At 49.1% G+C, this 22,163-nt stretch overlaps 1 protein-coding gene across 1 annotated transcript in view; it reads right to left on the bottom strand.

The window, feature by feature from the left end:
- The window catches only part of FOXK2 (forkhead box K2), a 47,749-nt gene that overhangs the window by 13,105 nt on the left and 12,481 nt on the right, over nt 1-22,163 (bottom strand). Inside the window, exons 2-4 of the mRNA XM_045527050.1 lie at nt 11,622-11,816; nt 6,421-6,568; nt 3,979-4,125 (exon numbers count right to left, since the gene is read on the bottom strand). Of these exons, the coding sequence (XP_045383006.1) occupies nt 3,979-4,125; nt 6,421-6,568; nt 11,622-11,816 (490 nt within the window). The remainder of the gene's footprint in view (nt 1-3,978; nt 4,126-6,420; nt 6,569-11,621; nt 11,817-22,163) is intronic.

Genomic DNA, 22,163 nt, shown 5'->3' with positions numbered 1-22,163 from the left:
TTAACCACAGTTCTGTGGGCAAACAAGGTAGAATTTATAAAAGTTTATTTGTGATTCTCCAGCCAACCAGACTCTAGAAGACACAAGGAAGGAATAAGGGTCTTTTTTTGCATCATCCAAAAACATGAAGATAGTTAACGTGACAAAAACAGAATGAAGTAACTATTTCTGAGGTACTTTAAGGCCTTTGTAATTTGATCAAAGGCAGGATGGATGTTCCTTCATTGTGCTGCTACATATACTAAAACCACATTCTGGGAGGCCGAGGTGGGAGGATCATTTGAGCTCAGGAGTTCAAGACCAGACTGAGCAAGAGCGAGACCCCGTCTCTACTAAAAAAAAAAATACAAGAAATTAGCTGGACAACTAAAAATATATAGAAAAAATTAGCTGGGCATGGTGGCGCATGCTTGTAGTCCCAGCTACTGGGGAGGCTGAGGCAGGAGGATCGCTTGAGACCAGGAGTTTGAGGTTGCTATGAGCTGGGCTGATGCCATGGCACTCTAGCCCGGGCAATAGAGTGAGACTCTGTCTCAAAATAAAATAAAATAAAATCAAACCACATTGACTAGACTCCAGTGATTCAGAAATCATTGTAGGGTATTCAAAACAGTGGGTTGTTCTAGGGGATGGACACGCTTGAAGCTTGGCTTCGGGGGGCAGGGAGGGTAAGGGCAATATATGTAACGTAAACTTTTGTACCCCCATAAAATGCCGAAATAAAAAAAAAGTGGGCCGGGTGTGGTGGCTCACGCCTGTAATCCTAGCACTCTGGGAGGCCGAGGCAGGTGGATCACTCGAGGTCAGGAGTTCGAGACCAGCCTGAGCAAGAGCAAGACCCCGTCTCTACTAAAAATAGAAAGAAATTATCTGGCCGACTAAAATATATATAGAAAAAATTAGCCGGGCATGGTGGCGCATGCCTGTAGTCCCAGCTACTCGGGAGGCTGAGGCAGGAGGATCGCTTAAGCCCAGGAGTTTGAGGTTGCTGTGAGCTAGGCTGACGCCACGGCACTCACTCTAGCCTGGGCAACAAAGCGAGACTCTGTCTCAAAAAAAAAAAAAAAGTGGGTTGTTATTCTTTCATGCTAAATATGAGGAAAAGGATCTGCAACATGGATCAACCTCTCCGCCCACCCCTCCTTCCCCAGCACAGTCCCTGCCCTCCCTGCCTGCAGCCAGCCTTCCCGACCGGACGCTGTCTCCTCTCAGCTTTCTGTTCCTGTCCTGCCTAGCAGCGCACACTCCCCATGTGACCCGCACAGTAAGCACTTACAGAGGGCGCAGTAAATGCTGCCAGAAGGTGGGGCTGAGGGTGAGTGAGGAGCCTGTTCCCTACTGTGTAAAGAAACCAGCTCTGGTCTCTCTGGGGGGGGAGCCCAACCTTTTCAAATTTTTCACGATCATATAATTACTTCTGGGCTGGATAAAACTATAAAATAATAAAAAATCATTCTGGAAGAAAAATGCAACCAAAGGAAAGAAATATGCCATCTTTTCAATAGGGTTATACTGAGACCACCTTGCTTTACCCTAGAATGTTCTCTCTGCAGATTAACCAAAAAGCTGTACAGTGGGCAGACAACACAAACCACCCAGAGCAAGTCTGAAAGGCAGCTGTGGACTCCAGCGAGGGCTTCGAACGGGCACAGGAGTCTTCACACACAGCCTCTCGGGAGCTGGAGCTCAGCACGAGACTCGCCGCCCTGCCCGGAGCGGCACGTTCTGTGACCTGCCCACAGCCTGCCGGGGAGAGCAGGGGCAAGCTGGAAGTTCATATTTTTTAAATGGGCCATTTTGCTGACAGTTTTATTTCTCTCTCAAAAGAAAAGGAATGTGGCTTTTTTAAGAAACGAGGTTATAACATGCAAAGGCTTTTTGTTTTAAGCCACGAGGGAAGAAGTCAGGGTAAGGCCTGACTCGTGGGGGCTTTAGGTGCAGTCACTGGGAGGGGCAGCTCAGAGAGTGTCCGGCAGGAAGAGCCCGCCAGGATCAGGTTCTGACAGCCGAGGGCACAGCTGAGGGTGGAAGGAGTGACGTGGGCACATGCTACACTACAGGGTCTGCAGCAGGGTCCCACTCCTGCTAAACCAGCTGGAGCCAGGAGCGAGAAAGGTCCCAGGAACAGCCTTACTCAGGCAAAACATGCACAGTGATCCTGACGGACCTTCATCTAGACAGAAAAGAAAATACCTCAATAAAAACAGTGTCATAACAGTTCGAGTGCGAGGGTGCTTAATTTGTAGTTAAGTTTGTAATTCTGCGCCCTAAGTGGGCTATGAAGTAAATGCTGCACACCGGCAGGAATCGGTGTGCACGGGGTGGGGTTGGGGTCCTTGCCTCCCTGCCTGTGGTCCGAGGAAGCCTGGCCCGGGGAGCGCCACTCCCTGAGAGGCCCGTTCTGACTTCCCGACTCAGGCCCCAGGAGACCAAGCCAGGGCCAGCCTTTGCCCCTCCACCCTCTTCAGCAAGAAAACCTTGTGATGCTTGCAAGTGGTTCTCAAATAAAGACAACCTAAGAGAAACAGATTAAAGTCTAATCAAGCTTTTTAGAAACACTCTTTCCCCAAAAGCCCCAGGGAACTGGTATTTCAAACCATCGGAATTCTGCACACAGCTGCACCTGTGTTCGCAGAGACACTCGCAGGCCCGCACGCGAGCCGCACCCCACGTGGAGTTTCTCTCCCTGACAAAGCCGTGGTCACCAGAACACAGATAAGTTAGTGCCCAGTTCTGTTTTTTTTTTCCATTTTATATTTTAAGCACAACCTCACTTTTAAAGATTAAAATACGGTAAATATGGCCTGAATTACCACATTACTATGCAAGGTGTTAAGAGACCCTGACATGTAGCTGGATATGGAACTGTTCTCCAAATCGGTGTTTTGCTAACGGTCAACTAGGAAACACCCCCTTGCTGTGAACAGGGAGGGGGCAGGGCAGGGGGCCAGGTGGGCAAGAGTGGAGGCTGGGTCTTACTTTGCACCTTCCACGACCAAAGACTCTGATCCCCTCACAAAGGAAATGCTGAAGATCTGGCTGGCAGACTATTCTTGTTACAGCATGTTTATGCATCTGCAGTTAGAAGTCTTTTTCCTTCAATAAACAGAAAACAGCCTGCCCCTGACCACATCGCTAGGCTATAGTGTTCAACAGACATACTTTTTAAAGGATCATTTACTCATGAAACCAAAGCCTCAAAGAATTCTGTAGCCATTCCTGGTTATTTAATGGATTCAAAAACCATAAGCATACATACATTTCTTCTCTCTTTTGTTACATTTTTAATATTCTATATTTCAAACTTACCCTTTCCCAAATTGTTTCAATTAGGGAGATTCTACTGTATATCCAGTAAATGGCCACACACAACACAGACACGCAGAAACAGAAAAAACCTAAACAATGTGAAAGTTTAGAAATTACTGGTGCACAAGCTGACCAATGGGAATGAGTATTTCACACCGATTTCAAGGTGCGCTCTGGGGTGACCCAGGGCTCCACCACATCGTCTGTTTCACACACTGACCAGCTGGAGCCGCCTTTTGAAAAAAGTGTTCCCGGGCAACCCAGTTTGAGAACTGTCCCTGTGCACGTCAACACCTGCGCCCATCGCCCGGGGCAGCTGAGGCAGACGGAGGCAGCCAGAGGGAAGGCTGGGCCAGGTGCTTACATCCCCCCACATTTCAGATTTGTGAAATAAACTGCACTGGTCAAAGAGAAACAAACAATCCATACCTTACAAATCCCACACAGACACGTGAATTTCCATGAATATGAGGAAGGTAAAAACATTAAGTGTAGGTTTTCTTCCACAACCATCCTTCCCTCTGCGCTACGTGACGCTCAGACAGAGCATGGCGACACAGGCCTCCGGCACCCTCCTCGCGTTCTCCCTCTCACCCTGCGCCTGGCTGAAAGCAGCACTGACCTTCCAGACACTAGCAGACACGCGGGAACAAACCGAAACGGACGTACCTGCCAGCCCTTGTCCGCAGTCCTGTAGTACGGGTAATTTTTAGTGATGTGTGTATAAATCCCGTTCAGGGTGAGCTGCTTGTCAGGAGCCATCGTGATTGCTTGTACTATTAACTGTGCGTAGGAGTAAGGGGGCTTTGAATCATCCTGTATTTTAAAAAAATGAGAGTACTGAAGTTACCATAATTTTTTACTAAATTTACTGAAATTGGAGATTCTTGGTGTTTTTAAGTGTTTCTCTGATAATACTTCACTTTCCTTACTACAACATATAATTCGAAAATCTGGAAGAAACAAACGGAAAAGTATAGATCAGTACGAAAAACAACATCAAAATATCACATAAGGAGAGGACCCAATGTCACAAATGAAAAAGCAGGAAAAACCAAGGAAAGCTTCCCAACCTCAGGGGAGCCCGGCCCCGCCGTGTCCCCCAGGGGTGGTGGGGGGCTGGCACAGCCAGAGCTGTTGGGAGAAGGGCTAGCAGCACGTCCCACCAGGCACCCAGCCCAGCGGGGAGTTTCCCAGGCACCAGGACCTGGCCGGAGTGCCCAAAGCCACAGGACCACCCCACACCCACCCACCAAGGAGCCCTCACATGGAGCCTCATCACACGGCTGAGCATGTGAACCGGCCTGAACCAGGGCTCCGACCCAGGGTGTCAGGAAGGGAGCAGCTTCGTGCGCTTAGTGCTGAAAGCGAGTGGTGGGCACAGGGGCATTTGCTGTTTTTCTTTAAACAGAAAGACTCAATTGCCTATAATCCCAGCACCCAGAGGACACCCCCACATCCACTTTTTTTTTTTCCCCCAAGTGACAGGGTTTCACTCTGTCGCCCAGGCTGGAGTGCAGTGGTCTGATCACAACTCGCTGGAACCGCAAGCCACTGGGCGTAAGTGATCTTCCTGCCTCAGCCTCCCGAGTAGCTGGGATGACAGGGGCCGCCGTGCCCCGTTTCATCCTACTTTCCAGTAGCTAACGAAACCTTCGTCACTGTGTTTATGCTGTTGCTGTATTTCCTGGTGATCTTTTTTTTAAGGGTATCTAAAAACCTTTTTAAAAGAAAAATATAGGGCCGGGCATGGTGGCTCACACTTGTAATCCTAGCACTCTGGGAGGCCGAGGCGGGCTGATCATTTGAGCTCAGGAGTTCGAGACCAGCCTGAGCAAAAGCGAGACCCTGTCTCTACTAAAAAAAAAATTATATGGACAAAGAAAGAAATTATATGGACAAAGAAAAATATATGTTAGAAAAAATTAGCCGGGCATGGTGGCGCATGCCTATAGTCTCAGGTACTCGGGAGGCTGAGGCAGGAGGATCGCTTGAGCCCAGGAGTTTGAGGTTGCTGTGAGCCAGGCTGACGCCACGGCACTCTAGCCTGGGGAACAGAGTGAGAACTCTGTCTCAAGAAAATAAAAAAAAAAAGAAAAATATATAACACACAGAAAAGCTCAAAGTACATTCATGTCAGCTGAACAAATTTCTGTCAAGTGAACACTAGCACACTAGGCTGAGACAGAAGCATCCCAGACGCTCTCGGCTCACGGCTTCTACCTCTCAGAGAGGCTACCATCATTCCTGAACTTTTATAATAATCACAATTTTGCTATGACTTATTAAAAGTTTTACCACCTGAACTGCACCCCGAAACAATACAATTTAGATCTGCCCGATTTCAAGCCTGATGAAAGTGGCAGTGGGGACAAGGCAACCCTAGTGACCCCGCAGGCCCACGCAGACGCTGCTGCGGTGCTCTGGCGGATGCACGTTTTATAAACACGCAAAGCACGGCTATGCACAGCTTCTGGTCCCCTTTTCCCACTTAGCGTTGTCACAAGGGCGCTTTCATGTAAGTGAACACGCTGTACACTGGTCCCCACCGTGTCCTATCGCTGTCCCCGGGGGCACTCAGGCTGCTCCCATCTCCTGTTTTATACAGACTCGCATCCACTTCCCTCGGACCAAGTCCCAAGGGAAACTACCCAGTCAAAGACTAGCACACAGCGCCAGAGTGCAACCATCAGCACCTGCCGTGCAAAGAGGACGGAGGTGTCCCCCCAACAGGGGTGTGTGTGTCTGCACAACCTTCAGAGCTCCAGACAGTGACATTAAACTCCCTCGATGGTTTCCTGGGACACACACGCGTGTGAGCTCCCTAGGGACCAAGACATTCTCTTGTCTTCCACTGTCAGCTCAGCTCGCGGCACCTGGGCCCACGGCTGCCACTGGGGAAGCTGTGGCTGTGTGCAGAATGCCTGGTGTGTGAGCAGAACCCCAACCCGAGAACACACTCAGCAGCACGACCACCCTGCTCCCGCAGGGACAGCACTGCAGGGACCACTGGACCACGACAGCCGGCATTTCCCCCAAGGCCGGGAGGGGCTGTTGCTAGACACGCCGAGGACAGTGCAGCCACCTGTTTCAGGATCACAGAACATTTACCTTTGGGCTGTCTCCACCGGAAGCTTCCTTTTCATTTTCTGGCTGTGAGTTTTCAGCCATTAAATTGAGGTCAGACGGTATCACTCGGCCCATTTTGTACCCTGAAGACCCCGCTCCCCGGGGGCTGGATGGGCAGGAGTTGGCAGCACTGTGGGGAGAAGAGGTGGTTCTTCTCAGTCTATCACAGAACGTACATTGTACTGCACTTTAACAACTGGCTGTCACTTCAGGGAAAACAAATATAGAAATTTTAAAAAGACAACATCAGTATTTCCTATGGAAAAAGAGACTCTTACCAAGTCTCTGAAATTTGAGGTCACCCCAAGAAGCAACCTGGACACACAGGGTGTCTACACCCACACATGTCAGCTCATGATACTGTAAACAAACTCACGGGAGCCAGTGGCCCACTCATCTGACCAGTGAGGAAACTGAGGCTCCAGCTGTTCCAGAATATACCAAAGACACAAAGCGACACACTGCAGGTCCAAGGCTTGAGTCTGGCAGGGGGCACAGAGTCCACGGAGCTCTCAGCTCTGAGAGGAGCCAGCACAGGCTGTGACAGGGCGCCAGCAAGGACAGGGGAGCGTCGGGAGCAGCAGGACCGCCAGCCGAGGACGTGCCAGCCAGGGTGGGCTCTGCCCCAAGGACGGCAGCCGGGGACACCGACGCTGGCTGAGGCTGTGGCCGCGAGGCCCAGAAGCGCATGGCAGATCAGGCAGGTCACACCCCGAAAGCGGAGACAGACCCCTGTTCCTAAACACGTCCTTCCCCCACAGGCTGGGCAAAGGCGTATTCTGATTCCTGAGCTCGGTGCCGATTTCATCTGTGAGGAGTCAAGGAGCTGAGTACTCGGTTTTCACTCCATATTCTGCACAGTGTACTTCAATAAAAAGAATGAGCCACTGATATCAAGATTATTTGAAAAATCCAGTAAGTTACATAGGTGTCTGGTGCAGGAAATAAAAGAAATATTGCAAATATATAGAAAGTTACTGGAAAAAGTACTCAAGAAGCCTAACAGCCGCTACCTGTAAGAAACTGAAGCGGAGGGCCAGGGAAATGCAGGTGTGGGGAGGGCAACACACTATCGCCCCTACCTGCTGCCGGGCTGCCGAGATCTGCCGCGAGCCTGCGTCATACGCCCCCCCACCAAACAAGAGTCACTGAAGCAGGCTGAGGGTCCTTATCGTACTGGGGAAAGCAGGAACAGGAAAGGCTCGGGGCATCTATGCGCTGTGGGCATAAACACTAGCCAGCTCTTAAGAAGTCTAGGCTGCAGGCAAGTGTGGAATGGGGAAGGCAAGCGCCCAGGGGCTGCACGGCAGGTTTGGAGAGTCGGGCTCACTCCACCACCAACAACGCCCTGAGCCCTGAGCCCGTCCCCCCAAGACCCTGTGGCTGCTGGTCAGTCCTGCTCGGCGTGGGGCTCCCGAGGCTGCCCGCTCTGAGCTGGATCCGACAGGCAGGGGTGGGCTTTCCCCTCCCCCTCAGGACTCCTGCAACCTTCCCACGTAGCGCTGGATACACACCTGGCAGCAGGACTCCTTGACTAGCGCCTACCCAGACACACATTTGCTACTCAGCCCACTCAGTCACGTACAGACAAACTCAACCAAAGTGGGAAGCAGACAGGGACTTCCTCAGCAAAGCAGCCACGGGGGGACAGAGGACAAGAGGGTGCCTGACGCCAACAGCGGCTGCCCCCAGACAGCACCTAGACGGGGCAGTGGCTAGAGTCCACCTGGCCACTCCCTCAACAGATAAACAAATGCACCAAACATTTTTCCAGGAGGCCTATTTTTCTTTCAATTTTTTTTACTGTGGTAAAATATACATGATATAAACTTTACCATTTAAACCATTTTTCAGTGCGTAGTTCAGTGGCACTGAGCACATTCACACTGCTGTGTGACCATCACCATCATCCCTCTCAAGACTTCTTCATCTTATAAAACTGACACCCTGGTCCCTGTCAGACACTAACGCTCCTCCCCCCGCCCCCAGGCCCGGGCAGCCACTGTTTCCCCGGACCTCCCACAGTGCAATCAGACCCTCGGTCCTGAGTGACGGCTTGCTTCACTGAGCACGGTGTCCTGGGGGTGAGCCCGGGTTTATTTACTAGCCGTGCCAGGAGTGCCTCTTCAAGGCTGAACACTCTTCCACTGCAGGGATGCTACATGTTGTCTGTCCATTCACCCGTCAGACGCCTGGGCTGCTTCGACCTTTCGGCTGGGGCACACAGTGCTGCCACGACCACGGCTGTACAGATGTCTCCTCCACACCCGGCTTTGGTCCTCTTGGGCGTGCACCCAGAAGTGGAATTGCTGGATCGCACGGCACTCCTGCTGTGAGTGTTCTGAGGATCGAACGCACTGGTTTCCCTGCGCCCCCCAGCAGCGAGTGCACAGGGCTCCCACCTCCCACCTCCCCAACACTGCTTTCCGCCTTTCACAGCCAGCGGTCGGCATAACGGGCGGGAGGTGGCCTCTCACTGTGGTTCTGATTTCCATTTCCCTGATGACTAGTGACGCTGAGCAGCTTTTCACGTGTTTGCTGGCCATCTGTGTACCTTCTTCAGAGAAATGTCCTCTGCAGTTTTAAACTGGGTCTTGGCTGGTCCGAAGGCAGTGACTTACCTCCCTCGACTGTTCACAGTTACAGACTGAACTCCTTGTCCTGCCGCCTTCCCCTTCTCGCCACAGCACGTCCCTAGTCTACACAGATAAAATAAATCAATCGCCGAGTCTGCTGTCTTTTTGTTGTTGAGTTTTAGGAAATTCTCAATACACTCTGGATGTCAATCTTTTGACAGATTCGTGATTTGCAAACACCTTCTCCCATTCCATGGATTGTCTTTTTGTTCTGTTCATATTATCTTTTGATACACAAAATTTTTAGATTTTGATGAAGTCCAATTTGTCTTTTTTTAAAAAGACAAATGCCTTTGTTGTCTGTGCCTTTGGTGACAAATCCAAGAAATCATTGCCAAATCCAAATGTCATGAAGCTTCTGTCCTATGTTTTCTTCTTAGAGTTTTATATAGTTTTAGGTCTTACAATTAGGTCTCTGATCCACTTTGAGTTAATTTTTGCACATGGTGTAAGCTAAGGGTCTGATTTCATTCTTTTGCATGCGGACATCGAGTTTTCCCAGCACCATCTGTTGAAAAGTCTGTCCTTGTTGACGATCACTTGACCACCCACCTGAGGGTTCATTTCTGGGCTCTCTCTTCTGTTCCACTGGTCTGATGTCTGTGTTTATGCCACTAGCACACTGTTTGGATTACTATATAGCTTTATATGAAGTTTTGATTACTATAGCTTTATATGAAGTTCTGAAATCAGGAATTGTGATTTCTCCAGCTTCAATCTTTTTTAAGATTTTTTAGCTATTTGGGGTTCCCGGAGATTCCACATGAATTTTAGGATGGGTTTTTCTGTTTCTTTTCTTTCTTTCCTTTTTTTTTTTTTTTTTAGAGACAGGGTCTGGCTCTGTTGCCCAGGCTGGAGTGCAGTAGCATGATCATAGCTCACCGCAGCTCTGAACTCCTGTGCTCAAGTGATCTACCTGCCCCAGCAGCTGGGGCTACAGGTGTGCACCACCACTCCCAGCTAATTTTTAAACTTTTTGTAGAGACAGGGTCTTGTTATGTTGGTCTCAAATGCCTTGTGCCTCAAGTGACCCTCCTGTCTCAGCCTCCCAAAGCACTAGGATTACAGGTGTGAGCCACCGTGCCCACCCATGTTTTTCTATTTGTACAAAAACTGACATTGATGACAAACAATTTAATTTGACAGGGAAAAAAAAGTTACTGAAAAAAAGATTTTGACAGGGATCATGCTGGATCTGTAGATTGGTTTGAGTAGTATTAACATCTTAACAGTATTAAGTCTTTCCTATGCATAAACATGGGGTGTGTTTCCATTTATTTATGTCCACTTAGTTTCCAGAAGGCCTATTACTGATGCTGGTTTTTAAGATAAAAAACATAAGCATGCGACGTAAAGGTATAACCCAGAGAAGTCCGAGTACCTTCGGTCAGCCACTTATAAGGGCCAGCTCCAGGAAGGCCAAGAGGGGCCCTTCTCTGCCTCCCAGCCCTGCTGTGTGGACAGACCCAGACGGTAGGACCCGAGACATATTTGTTTAATGTGCTCATTTCACACCAAAGTCCAACATCACCTACAGCTGAGAAGCGGCCCACGTTCCCTAGTTCCCTAGTTCTCCAGCCTGCCCAGGACCCACCAGAACCTCCAGACTGGGGCTGGGCTGAGCCCAAGGCCCGTCCCCATGGTCAGACCAAGGCTTCCTACTGACCACACACGGCAACCTGACGTGCTTCAAGAACACCCCAAAACACACACCTACGGTTGGTTCTGTGACTGTTCCTCACCCTACGTTATTCTCCCCTGAGAGCAGCACACGAACCTAACCATAGTGTGCCAAGTGCCAGGTCCTGCCCGTGGAGGGCCAGGCGGCTGTGCTTGGAAGGCACCAGGTCTCTCTTGGGACATCACGAGGAACACAAGTTGGTCACCTCGGCCGGGCATGGTGGCTCACGCCTGTAATCCTAGCACTCTGGGAGGCCGAGGCGGGAGGATCGCTCGAGGTCAGGAGTTCGAGACCAGCCTGAGCAACAGCGAGACCCTGTCTCTACCAAAAATAGAAAGAAATTATCTGGCCAACTAAAATATACACAGAAAAAATGAGCCGGGCATGGTGGCGCATGCCTGTGGTCCCAGCTACTCGGGAGGCTGAGGCAGGAGGATCACTTGAGCCCAGGAGTTTGAGGTTGCTGTGAGCTAGGCTGACGCCACAGCACTCACTCTAGCCAGGGCGACAAAGCGACACTGTCTCAAAAAAAAAAAAACTTGGTCACTTCGATGTGGTCAAACCAAAGGGCAAGTTTTCAGAATTTATGTGAAATTGTAACAAACTAGAAATATTCAAAATTAAAATTAAAATCTACCTCATACTTCAGACCAATATTACAAATCACCTGCCCCTTCAATTTATACTCCAATCAAAAGAAGCCGTAAGTGAAAACCAGGAACACCTGGTTTTCGCAGGAAATTCAGAGCAGTCTTCAGAAACTCAGCGGCATCCTGGGCCCCGCAACGTCCCTGTCTCCACACGAGGCAGCCCCAGGGAAGGGCTAGGTGTCACCTGGGGCCTGTGAGGGTGACAGCATGCTGTACCTGATGGTCCCCGTGGGGGAGGGGAGGGGGCTGATGAGGTGGGCCATGGTGTCTGGAATGTTGATGGTCAGGGGCGAGATGTGCGGCTGCACGGCCTTCACCGGGGACTCGGGCGCCTCCTGCTTCTCCCTCTTCTCGCTGGACAAGGCAGTGAACGTTATCTTGATGTTTGTGCTCGGAAACCTGAACGTGCACCTGGAAAAGAGAAGCCCACAGTCAGCACTTCGGCTGCCCGGCCAGAGCGGGACACGGAGTCCCGAGCGTCCCCAGGGCACTGCAGCAGGTGAGGACACACAGGTAACGCCCCAGAGCTCAGCTCACCACGTCACTACAAGTCACTTAATGAATAAAACGAGTAAGGTGTCTGGTGACTTTAAAACATGAATAGACAAAATACTATTTCGACTAGCCAAATTGGAAAATTAAAAGTATAGGCTCAAAAAAGACTCCAATACCACTTAACATGCATTACTGTTTTTAAAATAAATGCACAAATATGATGTAGGTCTTACAGTAAACTTAAAACAAAAACTCAAATACCACTTAATGTGTATTATTCCTTTCAAAATAAACAGAAATATATCTGGGTCATCAAGAATAGACAATTTTGTGGTAGTTTTCTTACATAAGAAAGAAAAATCATTCTTTGTCTTTAAAAAAAAAAAAAATCAATCTGTCACCATTTTCACTGTGCAAACAAGAGCCAGAGACATTAAATCACAGGCAGAAAGGTTTTCCGTGTCATACTCTGGGGCTCACATTTAATGTAGCTTCCTTGACGTGACTCAAGTATATTTGAAGAGACAAAAAAAAAAACGTAATGCAAGCCAAATACCTTCAAAGAATAAAATTTAAAAATAGCCCCACGGACTCTCAGAATGTCCAAGTCTCAATTTCGTGCCCAGTGAAACACACTCTGCCTGTCTACAACCGGCCCAGAACGAGCAGGGCTGTTCAGCTCAGCTCACGCCCGGCAAACTTCCCGTTGCGGGGTCCTCTCAACCGGGTGGTCCGTGCTCCCCGCAGATTCAGCGGGTAGAGAAGACCCTAGCAGAACGACTACTCCTTCCGCGTGTCCAGGACTCTACGCTCCTTCCTGTTCCTCCCTGGCAGAGGCTCCTTCTCAGCCCCCACTGGATGCTCCTCTTTTGTGCCCCCCAGTGTTCAGTGCCCCGGCCCAGACCCAGCTGCTCCCACCACACCGACCCCGGGGCAAGGCCCTCGGGACTGTGAGAGCTCCACACACACGCCGACCCCCGCAGCCCCACTGCCAGCTCAAGTGCCCCCTGCACTCTGGACCCCATCTCCAATCGCCTGCCAACGCCTCCATCCGCACCAACACGGGGGTCGCAAACGAGACCTCCAACCCGGGCTCCCCGTGCAGGCGAGCATGGAGTTGCCCGATCCACCCACTGGGGTGTCAGCTCTCGCCTCCAAAACACACTCATCTTCAAAACCAAAATGTGTGCCCTGTCAAAGTCTCTTCTCTTCCTGTATTCACTTTCTTGTTGGAATGGAAATTATGACAAATGAGATGTGCACAACATGGTCTAGAGTTATGAATTAACAGAAGCATGAAGAAGCTCTAAGGACTCCAAAGACCTGTTCTGTAGGTACGAAGCCAGACCTTGCAGCAATACTTGCATATTAACTAACGTCACACAGCCCCGCAGAAATGAGTCAGAGTTAAGTAAGTCCCCAACTAAAAGGAGAGTTAAATTTAGTGACATTTCTTCATGCAAAGGAAGTTTAACCAACTAACCAATTTGTCAAATGATTCCCTGCAACCAGTTTTCAAAAAAAGTACTTCAAAGCAGTCCCCTACAATCTACCAACATCTTCCTCACACCTCGCGGCAACAGAACAAACATCCCTTTCAGAGGAGATGATCTTCAGTATAGGAATGGATGCTCTGTTTCTGGAGTTTCTTTTTTCCCTTTTTTTTTGAGACAGTCTTACTCTGTCACCCAGGCTGGAGTGCAGTGGCGTCATGGTAGCTCACTGCAGCCTCCGACTCCTGGACTCAAGTGATCCTCCTGCCTCAGCCTCCCAAGTAGCTGGGACTACACGTGTGCACCATGACACCCAGCTAATTTTTCTATTTTTGGTAGAGATGGGGTCTCGCTCTTGCTCAGGCTGGTCTCAAATTCCTGAGTCTGATTTCAAGTGATCCTCCCACCTTGGCCTCCCAGAGTGCTGGGATTACAGACGTGAGACACTGTGCCCACCCTCTTGGAGTTTCTTTAAATGATTCCAATGGTGTTTGTGTTTCTTAAGAGCTCGTTACACATTCTGAAGTCTAGAGGCCAAGGAATCATGCCTCTTCACACCCACTCCCCTGAATTTGGATCTCATGAATACAGGAGTCAGACCCCTCCAGGAACACTGAAGTCCCTGAAAACCACGTCTGTGTTTCTGTGGGGCAACACTGTAGCTGGATGACAGAGCCGCTGCCTTCAAATGGGGCCACGTGTCCTTGACATGCAGAGACCAGGAGCAGCAGGGTCTGGTCACAGGCAGGGCTGCAATGAAAGGCAGGTGCCGCAGAGCTGCCGTCAGCCTTGGCACCTGCGTGCCTGCGTCCCCAGGAGGCCACGTCTGCTTCCCCAGACTCCGGACATTCTTTCCTGCCGCGGCCCAGACAGCCCACACTGAGAGAAAGAACTTGCCACGAGTGAGCTTCTCTCCGCCTACTTAAGAAACAACATCCAAAGGTGCACCAAACACACACTACGAGGGTAACTCTGAAATCACTTGGTTTTTAAAGAGTATTTCAGAAAATCCAACAAACTGCAATGTGTTATTCTGCAGACCGCGTGCGCCACACTGGAGGAAACCAGAGTAACCGCACTGGTGCGGGCGAGGCCTGGAGACGTCACTCAGCCAACGTCAGCAGCTGTGGCACAAAGGGACCGTAGGATCCCTGCCCTGGTGCCCGGAGAAGACACAACTTCACCTCCAGGGTTCCTGCCAAAAATAACTAACCTGGATCTAATCAAGAAGAGACATCAGACAAATGGGAACTGAGGGACATTCTACAAAGTAACTGACCCATGCTGGTCAGAGGTGTCCATGTCACAGAAGACACAGGAAGGCTGAGGAACAGTTACAAATTCGAGATTAAAGAGACAGAGTTCATGCCATGTGTGACCCTACTCAAGAAAAAGGCCTTGTTCCTCCACAGCGCCGGGCATCAGCAGAGAGGGGCGCAGTCTGCAGGAGGTCGGCAGGCGGCCACAGCCGCGCCAGTGCAACTGCCGTGCCGCTGCCTGTGCTGTGCTTACGGAAGAGAATGCTGTAGGAAATACACACTGGAATGTCTGAGGTAAACAAGCACGATTACTTCCAACTTCCCGTCAAATGTTTCAGGAGACAGATGCATGCAAGTTTGGCAAAACATTAATAGTGTCGGAATCTGGAAAAATGGAAATTCTCTGTACTATATTAGTAACTTTTCCGAAGTACTTTCAAAAGAAAAAGAAAGTTTTATAAACCTTCAAAATGTCTGAAACAAAGTTCACTGATCTACATTTATACAAGGCTCGGAACCATGTGTCTTGGGGTCCATGCCGAGGTGAGCACAGACATGAAGAATGTTTGGGAACCATTTCTTTTCTCTTCTTAAAAATATCTATTTGTAGCATGTTTTTTCTTTTTTAAAAAAATTTTTTAGGCCAAGCGCGGCGCGATGGCTCACACCTGTAATCCTAGCACTCTGGGGGGCCAAGGCAGAAGGATTACTTGAGCTCAGGAGTTCAAGACCAGCCTGAGCAAGAGCGAGACCCCGTCTCTACCAAAAATAGAAAAACTAGCCAAAATTACCTGGGAGTCTTGGTGTGCGCCTGCAGTCCCAGCTACTCAGGAGGCTGAAGCAGGAGGATCACTTGAGCCCAGGAGTTGAAGGTTGCAGTGAGCTATGATGACACCACTGCACTCTAGCTGGGGTGACAGAGGGAGACTATCAAAAAAAGAAAGAAAAGGGCCAGGCGCGGTGGCTCACGCCTGTAATCCCAGCACTCTGGGAGGCCAAGGCGGGCGGATTGTTTGAGCTCAGGAGTTCAAGACCAGCCTGAGCAAGAGCAAGACCCCATATCTACTAAAAACAGAAAAAAATCATATGGACAGCTAAAAATACATTTAGAAAAAATTAGCCAGGTGTGGTGGCGCATGCCTGTAGTCCCAGCTACCCGGGAGGCTGAGGCAGGAGGATCGCTTGAGCCCAGGAGTTTGAGGTTGCTGTGAGCTAGGCTGATACCACGGCACTCTAGCTCAGGTGACAGAGCGAGACTGTCTCAAAAAAAAAAAAAGAAAGAAAGAAAAGGAAGAGAAGACAAGAGAAGAGATGAGATTAAATTTCCACTCCAAGTCCTGCCAGAAACTGTTGAAATAAATTATCCCACTGGTCCTCTCTCATCTGGGTCACCAGCCAGCTGGCAGCTCTTGGTGCAGACGGTTGGGTCAGGCTCTCTGGCAGCAGCGCACGGCACACCACGTATACAACAGCTCTGCCATCCTGTGCCAACGCCTCTCTCAAGGAATCTCAGCAGCACTGGGAAGTAACCAAGCTGGGACTACTCTTGGGACGCAGGACACCACACTTGCCCAGATAACATTCATGTGAAACCACCGTGGGTTTTCCAACAAGCGCCATCACCTCCCCCAGACTGAACTCACAAGACAGCTAAGAGACAGTGCCTGGGTCCCTTCCTTCCTCCGCTCCGTCTACAGCAATTCCTTCTGCTGATTCTGTAGAGCAGTAGTCCCCAGAGGGCTGTGGTTGAACACCTCTAAGTGAAAAGTTCAGCAGGAGTCAATAGATGTATTGACATACAATATATGAATAATACACCATCAAAAAACAAGCATGCATGGCCAGGCATGGTGGCTCACGCCTGTAATCCCAGCACTTTGGGAGGCAAAGGCAGAAGGATCGCTTGAGGCCAAGAGTTGAGGCCAGCCTGAACAACAGCAAGACCCAATCTCTTCAAAAATGAAAAAATTAGCTGGGCGTGGTGGTGTGCACCTGTAGTCCCAGCTGCTCAGGAGGCCGAGGCAGGAGGAACACTTGAGCCCAGGAGATAGAGGCTGCTATGAGCTACAATGACACCCCACTGCACTCCAGCCTGGGCCACAGAGTGGGAAGGAAAAAAAAAAAACAAAAGGGCAAAGGAGGGAATGAGAGAAAATATTCACAATACATATATCTCACAAAGGATTTGTGTCTAGGATATAAAAACAATTCTTCAAATTCAATAATAATAAGATGAACAGCCCATTAAAAACCTTCACTAAAGAAGACATACAAGTGGCCAGTAGGTACACGCGAAGACGGTCAGCACCATCACTCATCAGTGAAATGCAAACTAAAACCACAGCGAGGTACTACGCACCCACAGAATGGCTAACATAAGACGACCACCCAAACCAAAGGCCGACAAGGACACAGAGCAACCAGAACGCTCACACTGCCGGCAGGAAGACAAATGGGCGACAGCTTCCACAGGTCTGTCAGACTCTTTGTAAAGCAAACACAGCCCGACCACCTGACCCCATCACTCTACGCTTCGGTCTCTGCCAAGCGAGATGACAGCACTTGTCTGTCCACACAGACTCGTATGCCACTGCCCAGCCGCCTCACGGCACAGACTGGAAAACTGCCCAGACATCCAGCAAGAGGTGAGCGGATCCAGACGGTGGTACGTCCATGCGCAGGAACACTACCCACAGGACACTGAACCACCACGAAGGAAAACACGCCACACAAGGAACACGGGGGAACACCGGGCACAAGGCAGGGACTCCCTGGGGCTGAGGGAGGAGGGGGTAGGAGGCAGCTTTGCAGGGGATGGATGTTATCTTGATCAGAGATGTATCAGGTTGTCAAAACTCTATGAAAGGTTCCCTAAAAATGGGTTTGTTTTATCCTATGTAAAGTATACCTCGAAAAAAGTTTACTTACAACACACAAAAAGTTAAGCTGACAATATAGTAACATATGTATAAATATTACTGTATTATACATTATAAAACACAAAAATAGCTACTGAGTAGGATGAGAAGGATAACCAGAAAGCATATTTTCTTCCTAAACTCTTAAAAGATCATCTTGATCATTGGGGCACAGACACTCACTGTGGAACTGCTACTCTACATGTAAGACTATAAACAAAAGAAATATGTTAAAGACTGTAATTTTTTAAATCATTAACAAAGTTGACAATTACATAGTTGTAAGGAAGATCACTGCATTGAGCTTCTTATTAAAAGGTGGGTTTTTATGTGCATTCGACACTGGGGTAAAGCATTTCATTCTCAGGGCACTTTTTTTCTTTTTGAGACAGAGTCTTGCTCTGTTGCCCAGGCTACAGTGCCGTGGTGTCAGCCTAGCTCACAGCAACCTCCAACTCCTGGGCTCAAGTGATCCTCCTGCCTCAGCCTCCCGGGTAGCTGGGACTACAGGCATGCGCCACCATGCCCGGCTAATTTTTTCTATATGTTTTAGTTGTCCAGCTAACTTCTATTTTTTTTAGTAGAGACGGGGTCTCGCTCTTGCTCAGGCTGGTCTCAAACTCCTGACCTCCATCGATCTTCCCACCTCGGCCTCCCAGAGTGCTAGGACGACAGGCGTGAGCCACCGCGCCCGGCCCATTCTCAGGGCACTTTGTAAAAAGATCACCTTCACTGCCCTCAAGTGCCTGCAGTGATGAACACCTGCACACGCACCTACGACTTCTTGCTTGCCCACGACACATGCAAGGAGAGCTGCACACAAGAGGGAGCATTTGCTGAACTGAGAGAAGTCTTCTTAAAATACCATGCTGAATGGCCAAGAGGCACACGGAAAGATCTTCAGCATCATTACTCATTAGGGAAACACACATTAAAACCAAAATAGCTGCTGAAATACGGAAGATGCAAAAGAGAATGCCCAGTGCTGACAGAGCTGCAAAGGCCGCTGAACCCAGCCTCGCTGTCAATGGGTACAAACGTCACCAAGTGTTTTCCAGCACGTGGAACCTACGAAAGCTGAGCACACCACATCCTCAAGCCAGATGCCACCTGGCCAAGGAGCACATCCAACAGAAATGTGCATGTGCTCACCAAAAAACACGTAGAAAAATTTCAATAAAATTTTCAAAAGCCTTCCAACATAAAAAACCTACATGAATATTCATAGCAGTATTATCCATAACAGCCCCAAATAAAACTACTTTAAACATCCATCTACAGCAGAATATCACACTGTGGCATATTCACGTTATTAAATGACTCTACAGCTAGGATGAACGATCCACAGCTATTTGCAAAAATATGGACTAAGCTTGCTAACATTCAGTGAAAAGCGAACATCCACCCCTCGAAGTCCGCCTGTATGAATCCATGCACATGAAGTCCAAACACAACAAATTCACGGTTTAGATCTCAGGACAGTGCTTCCCAGCCGGGGGCTCTGACAGGGAGGTGGTCGCAGATGAGGGATGCACCTTCACTGGGACAGATCACACAAGTAGTTCTCATTAAGCTTTTACTGAGGATCTATCTGTGCACTTCTCCGCGTTTAGCTTATACTGAAGAAAAAGAAAGGAGAGTAACAGACACCAACTGAGAAAGCCCTCCTGAAGTCTGGGTGAGACCCACTAAGTGAAGAGCTACGTATGGGGAGGAAGAAGGGAGCGGACGGGACGGAGCAGCAGAGCAGACGGTGGCCCTCGGGTCCTGGGCGGCCCACGTCAGCTCGCAGGCAACACGGAGGACGCTTTCAGCAGCCAGAACAGGACGCGAGGACGGCTGCCTGTCCGCGTCCACCGCTTCAGTCCTCTCACGTGACCTGCCTGCAAGTAGCCTGTGCCCTACTCAGGCCCACAGCCCCCAAGAGCACAAAGCTCTGAAAAATCTAGCCTGAAAGCATTTGGCAGCCAATTCTGACACAAACTGAGAAGGAGCTAATTATAGCCTTAAATTACCCCACTTAGTAAGAATATTCATGTGTTTTACAACAGAAATTCTAATGTGTTAGATTACAGGGTGCTGGGAGTGTGAGATCGATCATCACAGTACACCATGTACTACTTTTCTAAAACCCCAGCTACTCTGGTTTTGAAACACCTCTGGGCCTGTGGGTTTTGGGTGGAATCTGTGTATGAATGAACTGGCATGGTACCAATTCCCTGGGAATTCCTCCAGAAACATCCTAATTTGTTTAAGGGGCAAATCCGATGGCTTACATAAAAAGAATAAACGGCTCACACCTGTAATGCCAGCACTTTGGGAGGCCGAGGAGGGAGGATCACTCGAGACCAGGGGTTGGAGGCTGCAGTGAGCTGTGCTCGTGCCACTGCACTCCAGCCTCGGCCACAGAGCACGGCTTCCTGCCTCAAGGGACAGACAACACACACTACAGATTGTTTATAGGCTGTACACTAAACATGACAAAACTATCAATTTTTCTCAGTGTCATATCTGAGTTCATAAATCAAAAAATTTAAATCATTAATTGTTCAGAATCTACACTTATGTTTTAAATCCTTAACTCCATAAAACTGCTTATTTCAGGACTACTTGCATTCACAACTTTTTCAACATGACCTCGTTCCTAACCCTGCCCCACCTCACCTGGCCCTGAGGCCCACCAGCTGCACAGCCACGTGGAAGGGGAGCCCCGCAGCAGAGCCAGGGATGCTGTGGAGCTGCCCACACAGGTCTCAACCACACTCCAGTGCCAGGAGAGCCTGCGGCAAGGGCAAGAGCAGCCACATGCACCCAGCGTGGACCCATCTGTCCCAGAAAGATCCCACTCGAAGCTGGACCACTGTCAGCCCCTGAAGGTGCCAATGAGCTTCAAGTCAACACACTATTAACACGTAAACGGCTTTTCCACTCAACAAGCCCAGGTGTGAGGTGTGGGAAAATCAATAAATGCTCACCTACTGGTATGGGACCTCTGCTGTCAGTCTTGTTAGTGGACATAAAACGGAGAATTCAAGACAGAATAAAGTGAAAACTGGATCACTATTTGCTAATGTGGTGGTCCCCATCCTGGGTGGCACGGAGACACAAAGGGAAGGACATGGGCTGGTCCTGTGGGAGAGGCAGCCTGGCTGCAGCCTAGGTGGGCAGGTGAGCAGACAACACACCTCCTGGAGGATTCTGCAGGAACGAGGACAACAGCTAGGAAGATAGGCTTGGGGTCATTTTTCTTTTTGCAAAATTAACTTAATGGTGTTGCATGTCTTCTAATAGTTTTTCTAAAAAGCAGCAAAAAATTCAAAAGTTTTGAATGTTTTCAAAACACTGGACACAGGAACATCATCTCTAAGAATCCAATGATTCAAACTTCAATCCGTGCTGTTTACAGCAGCCACGACCACAGGAAAGGCACAGTAACAGGCGGAAACCGGCACAGCTGATTAATTACAGGGCATGCTTATAAAGGGGTAACAGTGAAAACAATTCAGGATACAAAATCCCAACTCTAACAGGGTCTCTACTATTTAAAAACAAACTTAAAAATATTCATAGAACAATGCATATGTTTTATGTTAACAGTGTTAACTCTGCATAGTGGGATTGTGGATAATTTTTCCCATCTACTTTTACAGTTCCAAATGTTCTGTAACAAGTATTATTTTACAATCTTTTCAAATAAACTTTGATCATTTAAAAAAGACTAAAGGTAGCCGGGCGCGGTGGCTCACACCTGTAATCCTAGCACTCCGGGAGGCCGAGGTGGGCAGATCATTTGAGCTCAGGAGTTCGAGACCAGCCTGAGCAAGAGCAAGAGCAAGACTCTGTCTTAACTAAAAAATAGAAAGAAATTAGCTGGACAACTAAAAATATATATAGAAAAACTGAGCCGGGCATGGTGGCGCATGCCTGTAGTCCCAGCTACTCGGGAGGCTGAGGCAGGAGGATCGCTTGAGCCCAGGAGTTTGAGGTTGCTGTGAGCTAGGCTGACACCACAGCACTCTAGCCTGGGCAACAGAGTGAGACTCTGTCTCAAAAAATAAAATAAAATAAAATAAAAGACTAACAGCATCAGACCAATTCAATCAGCAAGTATCTGATTTCCTAACACAACACAGACGCTCCAGCCCTCTCGCCAGTCAGCTGTGGTCAGGTGACCGTGCCTCGGATCCGGCACCAAGAACCTTCCACAACTAACTGCTAAGCTTTACATTCTTTTTTTCTAAACAATGTTTTCTAATCTCAAGTGCCTGCCAGAGCTGCTGGAGATCACTGTGAATGTCTGTTCTCACCTGTCTGGGGACCTGACTGACAACAGGTACTCCTCTTGCTTTGTCTAACTCAGACTCGGGCCAAAATGCCTGAAAACACTTCAAACTGATTTAACAACCCTCAGATGCCTGAGGCAAAAGATTACAGTCCAAACACACAACAGACTGCCTAAGGCAAAAACCGGGGAGGGTCTCTGGGAAATCAGGACATTCAAAAGCAACCGTTTAGTATGGGAAACTCAGAAAGCCATACACGTACCCAGGGTAAAGCGCACCCTCAGACAAGGCCTGGAAGACCCTGAGCTGT

Source organism: Lemur catta, chromosome 15 (assembly GCF_020740605.2).
Source record: "Lemur catta isolate mLemCat1 chromosome 15, mLemCat1.pri, whole genome shotgun sequence".
Taxonomy (NCBI): Eukaryota; Metazoa; Chordata; class Mammalia; order Primates; family Lemuridae; genus Lemur; species Lemur catta.
This window is presented reverse-complemented; position numbering and strand designations above follow the sequence as displayed.